Below are 7,328 nucleotides of genomic sequence, written 5' to 3'. Positions count from 1 at the left end.
TTTTTTATCACTTGCTCTAGAAACGGTCGGTGACCTATTTGTAAGGTTGACTAGACTCTTTTTGAATGTCGGTGGTGGCGTAGTTCAAAATCTTTGGACAAACGTTCAGCAGGTTCAAGGGCAACACTCCAATAAGGTACCAGGACATAAATGAGCTGACACCTACAGTATAGTATGTTGGTTTTAATAGTACCAAACGTACTCGGCTCCATTAATACTGTTTTGGCACCGAGCGTAGGAGACACCAACAAAATATCGAATGTGACTCGATGGGGTAAAAATTAAAAATAATAACACTTAAAAAGCATCTAATTTGAAAACCCAAACCGCCCAATATATAGATAGGTCTCGTGGGGCTTTTGAGCTACTCCTTATGACCGGAAAAGAAAAAAGAAAAAGAAAACAGAGAAAAACACTTCCTCTACGAACCCTACGAGAGTTCACATACTGTTCTATTTCCTTAAATTGGCCGTCACAATCATAACAGTAGAACAATTTTCGAATATTGAATTAGGACACGGCTAAAGGGATAAAAAGAAGGGAGAGACAAAAAATGACTCAGCTACTGATGTTAATTGAAGATATATATATAAAAAAACAGATTAATGGATTGCTTTCACAGTAGAGATACTCGGCCAACTTTAAAGATCACACGAAAAAGACACTAGCATACATCAAACTTTGCAAGACGAGAGCTAATTGAGATCTCAGGATTCGAGGGGAACAACAGACAAAATGCCGCTGAAATATATAATGGTAGATTATAACTTATGTCTTCTTCCTTTGCTTTTCTATTTCCTCCTTTAGGTGTTAGAGAATTGTTGAAAGAGAACCATCACTCATGTATTGCCTCTTGTCGGACGGCACACATGGTTCCTTTTCCGAGCATGTTCAACATTGTGGTGCTGGGTACGACAGACGTAACCATACCAACAGTTCTCCCTGTTGACCGCATCTGGCGGAAGAAGCTGGAAAGAGGGGGGGGGAGAAAGGAAATGAACAGAAGAAAACAGTTGGCAAAAGAAACACAACTATCATGTAATAATATAACAAATAATAAGTCTGAATGATGAGATTTATCAAATGTAAAGTGCAGATGTTAGAGCAAATAATTTTTGTTCATGAGTGATTATGAATAAATGGACTTGCAAAAACAAACGAAACATGATCATTTTTTTCCTTCTCCATAAGAACCAAAGATCATGGAAAAGGCAACTGTAATCAAACTTCAATTGTATAATGTTTGAGTAGCATCTTTTTAATGCAAACTAATAATAGTAGGAATTCTCGAGAAAAGGATAAGAAGTACGCACATTACTAGGCAGCGACACTCGAAACCAGTACAAGAGGTAATCAACCAATTTATTGTAGCAATCACTGCATCCATTTCAAAAATAGGAAGATAGGATATTCTTGTAAGTTGGAAGTCAATAGGAACTCAAAGCTAATAATAAATTTCAAAAATAAAGGGTTTTCTATCCCCCAGAAAGATTGAGAGAATAAATCAGTACATAATGCTCAATCAACCAGATATCGTAACACCTATCAAATACATTTCACTCGTGGAATGTTACCATGCTATTTTTAACTGGGAACTACAAAAAGAGCCTAGCATTTTTAGAAACCAAATAGTTCAATGCCTCACAATTTTGCACAAAGTCCCTGATATAAAGAACTTTCTACACACTTTTTCTAGCATGCAGGACGTCACTGCATCAGTAGAAAGGCCAGACACAAAAAGGCTACTTACTAGCAAAGATGTGTTTGGGAAGTAATTGTCTCGCCATGGTTTATCTGCAACCTTGAACGGTCTGCGAGGACCAGGAAAAAAAACACAAAAAATTCCAAAAATGTAAGTTCCAAGAAGACAACTGTCATTACACACAACAAGGCCTCTTTGAAATGGCTGGTGAATAACTTGAAGCAAAATAAAAAATTATGTAATCAATATATCAAGCAACAAACTATATTCTCTATGCATCATATGTAAATGCATATGGGCTCATAACATTTTTCAAGGTCATTGAATTAGTAGGAATTGAGAACATAAAGAGTTTACCTATTTGCTTGTTGTCAAATTTGGTAATCCACTCTGAGATTACAGCCTGCGGTGTCTTCCCTGTCTGCTGTATGCACCTTTCTGTAATCTAACAGAACAATTTATGTACGTAGTCAGATCAGAGACCAATCATTTTGATATATAAAAGTAATATATTTGTTCCAATGCATATAGTATATGATCTCGTACATCTCTTTCATAAGGATTGTTCTGGTGCACCAGATCAGGAATTCTGGAAATAGTGCGCTCCGATATCTGCAGAATGAAGAAATATCCTAATTTTTCCAAGAGGTATATAACTGTGTACGTATAATACAAGGATATTATACAGCTATTAAATTAAATTGTCCATGTGCTGACAACAAGCGGCAACGTAGATTCACCGAGTCAGTATAATTAACCGTTTACCAAATCATACAAACTGTAGACTACAGTAGTGGCAATCTTTTAGCACTATAAAGTTGCCGTATATATAGATAGAATAAGCTTATAATGAAGACAAAAGCAGTAACACAAGTGAATTGATTAATAGTTTAATTTTTTTAATCTCCATCAAAGGCTATTTCTGAAAGAATGTAGCATAGATGGTACAGGACCTACGGGTTAACAAATTTAAAATTGAAGGATGATAAATCAAGGGCAAAAAAAAAAAAAAAAAAAAAATGGCAACATAGCATACTGGTTTGAATGTGTCCCGATGGCAGATTAGATCAAATTCACTCGAATCCACACCTTGTGAACACCAATAAGCCGCACAAAATGCCCTATCACAACCTAAGCCTGCATTACAGAATTGCCCTGATTGAATAGCCATTTGTGAAGAACATAAGAGGTAGATATAAATTATGGTGAATAAACATAGAATATTGCTACACAAACTGAAAAGAGTCAAATAACAAGTTCAAAGTTAGAACAAAGATCTATTTCAACGTGATGAGATCAGAAATTGACAGTATCTAAGAGAAAATAACACCAGTGATTTGAAGTTAATATGTGGTGAAGGCCTGTATTGGAAATCTAAACTTACAAACTAATAAAACATGAAAAGTAGATAATTACAATGTTGTGGTACACCGTTATTAGGTCTAGATGGCATTAATCCGCCACATCCTTGACATTGCAAGTGTGCTGTGCCTGGACTGCATCTAAATCCACCAAATTCAGTGCCTGGTGAAAATTGTATAGCGTTAAAAAGAGATTCAAGCTACACAGTAAGGACTTCAGCCATGTAAAAACAATCTATTTCAACACCCAAAATATGAGTCAACAAGCTGCTAAAAATATAGGCGCCACTTCTAAATAAAAATGGTTGAGACATTAAGAGCAAAATGATCAAAATCAAGAACTTTTGTTTAAAACTATATTGAAACAAGTTAGTCCTAATTCGGACTATATTTTCGACATGTATAACAAGTGCACACAACTCTCATACATTAGCTCTTTTGATCAGTAGCATGTTTAAGCTTGATGATCATCTTGTTCGCCATTAATAAAATGCACAATAACATTTTTTTAACTATAAGCTACAATATTGAAGGCTTCTATATTACCACACTGTGGGCAAGGAAGATCTGTGATGTTGCTTTCATCACTTGACAGAGACAAAGGTCGCTTTCTTGATGGGTTTTTCTGCCTTCCCAATACCTAAGAGAAGTAAAATAAAGGGAGTTTCCAAAAAAGTTAACCTGATGAAAATTTCCAGATTAGTTAATCTAAGACAACAAGAAAATGCACATGATAATAATAAATTTGATGTGAGGTTAGCATGCATCAAACATCCAAAGGTGGGACTGCACACAAATCAAGGTGTCAATATTTAGAAAAACTGGCACAATTCAACTTGAAGAAAATCTTTACTATTTCAAGCCTTCTTCAGATAACATAGTTTTAGTAAAAGTCAAAGAAGAGAAAGCTCGAGGACATTCAAATATCACAAGGTTTGATCTGCAAAAGGACCTTTGCTACGATTAGTAACTTCTATATCTAATAATCTCCTCAAGCTCCAGTGCTCAACAAGATTTGTGAACTCATCATTGTCAATTCAAAGATTCCTGACTATTTGGTCAGGAAGATTCCACTTCATGCTCTCTCTCAACCATTGATGTCTTGGGTAGATCATCTTACAGTTTTAACATTGTAAAAGTACTGTTGTCTTATTATGTGGGTGTATGTGTCCGTTGTGTCTGCGTCTATGTCTGTACATATCTACATCTATTTTGAATAGAAGCATACTGTAGATATACATTATTAATATGCATAATAAGCAGACGAACTGATTGATATCACTAATTAAACTCATAAATCCCAATCTAAGTAGGTGATGTTTTAAAAACTTAAGAGAGATCGTCTAAAGAATCAAACTGCAACATGCGGTTAGATACACAGAAGCTATATAAACATCTTTGAAAAGACTCTCTGAGATTGATTCACTACCAGTCTTCTTAATCTAAAAATAAACAATACCTTTTTTAATAAACATTTGAACTTACAAGATTTGATTTAATCGAGGCATACGTATCTAATAAAGCAATTTCTTCATCAGAACGCTTTAGTGAAGAATGAGTTTGCAGGATTGCCTACACAAAACAGATTAAGATGAGAAATAGCAAAAACAAGAGAACAAACACGCAAAAAGGGAAAATTGATTTCCCTATCTAACATATGCAGATTAACTGGACATGAGAACAACAACAGCACACAACATTAGTCATCTCAGATGTACACGAAGTCATGAACTGTGACAACCATGGAGATCTCACTGCTCCATTTATTTTAATACACAACACAGGACATACAGAAATTTAAAATTAAAACAGTTCCACACACATCCAAAGTCAAAAGCCAAAGGAGCAAAGCCACACCATGTATTTGCAATGCAGCATGTGCAATGAGGCTAGATGATATAAATTTGAATAGCGGTCACATGAATAGACACAACACCTAAATGATTAATCATTTCATACACTTCTTGTGTAGATGGATATAATCAAGCAAGTAAACCAAAAAAAAAAAAAGTAAATTTAGAAAGCGAAAGAAGGAAAGAAAACTATTAAGGCTATCCTTCGCACCATCTGTTCATAAAAGGGATTGCCTATTGATTATATGATCCAAAGTTATACAACACAAGCAACCTAACTCCTAAAACTTAGAAACAAATTCCTCATAAAACCACGAGCTACCAACATTCTCTTCTTCTTGATTATGGTCATCTTCATGAAATGATGAAAGTTGAAACAAATTAAACTTCTTCAAAATCTGAACTCACAATATGAGCAAAATAAAACAATAGGATTCCACAATTTGAAGAATATAGAAATATTAAGTCAAAGCAACTGTACCTCTTCAATATTGCGTAAAAAGTGATTTTTTCCAACAGAGTGTACATTTGCCCTGCACTGCGGGCACACTACATTTTGCACATTGTCACGTGAGCGGGTTGAAGACCTCCTTAGCCACTCCGAGAAGCAACCGTTACTTTAAGAAGGATAAAGATGGTTAGAATTCATCTTTGCGAAAGAAGTATCATGAAGTAAAGGAAAGCAGTGAAGAAAACGATTAAGTACCAGAAGTTGTGGAGACAAGGAGCGACTGTAACAACATCATGCCATATGTTTAAGCATATGCTGCATTTTGCATGTTCAACATCTAAGACAATCTAGCAATGAATGTGGAGTAACAATTTAGAATATACATCACAAATAATTAAATAATTGAATTGAATGGTCCAAGATGTTCAAGGCAGTTACCTGAACATTCTTTTTGTTGCGTATCTCGAAAGGTATTACTTTGAATGTATAACATAAATATCCTGAAAAGAAGACTAAGGGTCAAGACAGACATAATTACCTTTGAGATAACCTCTTCAAAGAAGCTCAGTTAATAGTCCCAAAAATAACAAAAAGAATATTGTTTTACCTTCTTTATCAGGCCCTGAAATGACTTCAGTTCCACTTTTTATATCCACTGCTTCTTCTTCAACAATATTCCCATCAACAATGATGCCATTTGAACTTCACCATTGAAGTGAGAAAGAAAAACGTTAAAGCAACTTTCAGATGGGAGGCATCATGAAAATCCTAAAGAAATAGAACTCTCAATACCAAGCATATTTAGAAACAACGTATAAAAGAATTTTCTTAGGAGATACGTCTACGAGGTAGCAAAACAAAGAGAAGAACCTAATAGTTTAAAAGCATGGAATCACTTACGGTTGAGTACCAATAATAAAGTACAAGTGGAAACATACATACGAACACTCAGTTTAATGCTTAAACTTCTCGTATAGAGAACCTTCTGAAGTGCACAAACCGAAAGTTGAAACATGACAATAGATCACTCAATGTAGTGCTGAGTTCTAGTGTAAATAAAAAACAAGTTTTTACTACACAGTTATTTCTACAATTTATTAGAGAACACTAGAAGGGGATTCACGAAATGTCCAATTAAGATCGCAAAACATCGAAAAATCAGGAGACCAAACCTCAAGTTTCTGATCGTCGCCGAATCCTTCTCGGAGCTGGGCGTTATCTCGCACCATGTGAACTTCTCCGCCGACGAGCTCGATACTTCCGAGCACACCGTCGCGTCCCCGCACCTGATGTACACTTCCGAGTACCTGGAGTCGGCGGGCACTGCCACCGCCGAGAAATAACGCCTCAAGTAAGATTACGCAAACTAATTCGACTTCAAATTATTGCATTCAGCGTAGCCAAGATTAACAAAATCGCGATCAAAACCCTATAATTCCAAAACCCTAGATCTCGGACTACAGGGGAAGATAGAGAGAGGGAGATAGGGGATTGTACCGAGTTTGGCCCAGGCGACGTCGTCCTCCTTGGAGCCAGAGCATTGGCCAGGTTCCATGAGAGAGATAGAGAGAGAGAGAGAGAGAGAGAGAGAGAGAGAGAGATGAGGACTCTATGTAGGAGGGGAGAGGGAGCACAGAGAGAAGCTTACACGAGAAGATATAGTTTAGGCGCAGCTTTCACGGTTGAAGGACGTGCGTCCATCTCTCCCTCTCTCTCTCTCTCTCTCTCTATCTCTCTCTCTCGCTGAGATTTTTTAAAAAGAGGGAGGTCGACATCGACGGAGAACTGAAAACGGAGAACGGTCCATAGGACCCTTGCTGACGTGGTGAACTAGGTTCACCAGATCATTTGCCTTCGAAGTGGATCGTTATTAGGCTGGGCCATTTTTTTAAAAAATATCAGGTCCAAAAGTTCTTGGCGCGAATAAATCCGAATGGCTACGCCGGGGATATGATTTTGGG

At 36.5% G+C, this 7,328-nt stretch overlaps 1 protein-coding gene across 4 annotated transcripts; it reads right to left on the bottom strand.

Moving 5' to 3' along the window:
- LOC109723616 (E3 ubiquitin-protein ligase CHFR) lies at positions 567 to 7,119 on the bottom strand. 4 transcript variants are annotated; one of them, XM_020252058.1, is made up of 15 exons: positions 6,865 to 7,118; positions 6,540 to 6,690; positions 5,975 to 6,069; positions 5,806 to 5,867; positions 5,623 to 5,714; positions 5,398 to 5,533; positions 4,549 to 4,635; positions 3,610 to 3,703; positions 3,119 to 3,226; positions 2,739 to 2,839; positions 2,249 to 2,314; positions 2,060 to 2,147; positions 1,751 to 1,811; positions 1,314 to 1,377; positions 567 to 968 (listed from the first exon to the last, which is right to left on the bottom strand). In XM_020252058.1, the coding sequence occupies exons 1-15, from the start codon at positions 6,920 to 6,922 to the stop codon at positions 840 to 842; spliced, it is 1,392 nt and encodes a 463-aa protein (XP_020107647.1). In that variant the 5' UTR covers positions 6,923 to 7,118; the 3' UTR covers positions 567 to 839. The 4 variants fall into 4 exon arrangements, with proteins under 4 accessions (XP_020107647.1, XP_020107648.1, XP_020107650.1 ...); XM_020252059.1 differs by lacking the exon at positions 1,314 to 1,377 and having other exon boundaries at positions 6,865 to 7,119; XM_020252061.1 differs by lacking the exon at positions 3,119 to 3,226 and having other exon boundaries at positions 6,865 to 7,119.

The sequence above is a fragment of the Ananas comosus genome, linkage group 17, assembly GCF_001540865.1.
Source record: "Ananas comosus cultivar F153 linkage group 17, ASM154086v1, whole genome shotgun sequence".
NCBI lineage: Eukaryota > Viridiplantae > Streptophyta > Magnoliopsida > Poales > Bromeliaceae > Ananas > Ananas comosus.
This window is presented reverse-complemented; position numbering and strand designations above follow the sequence as displayed.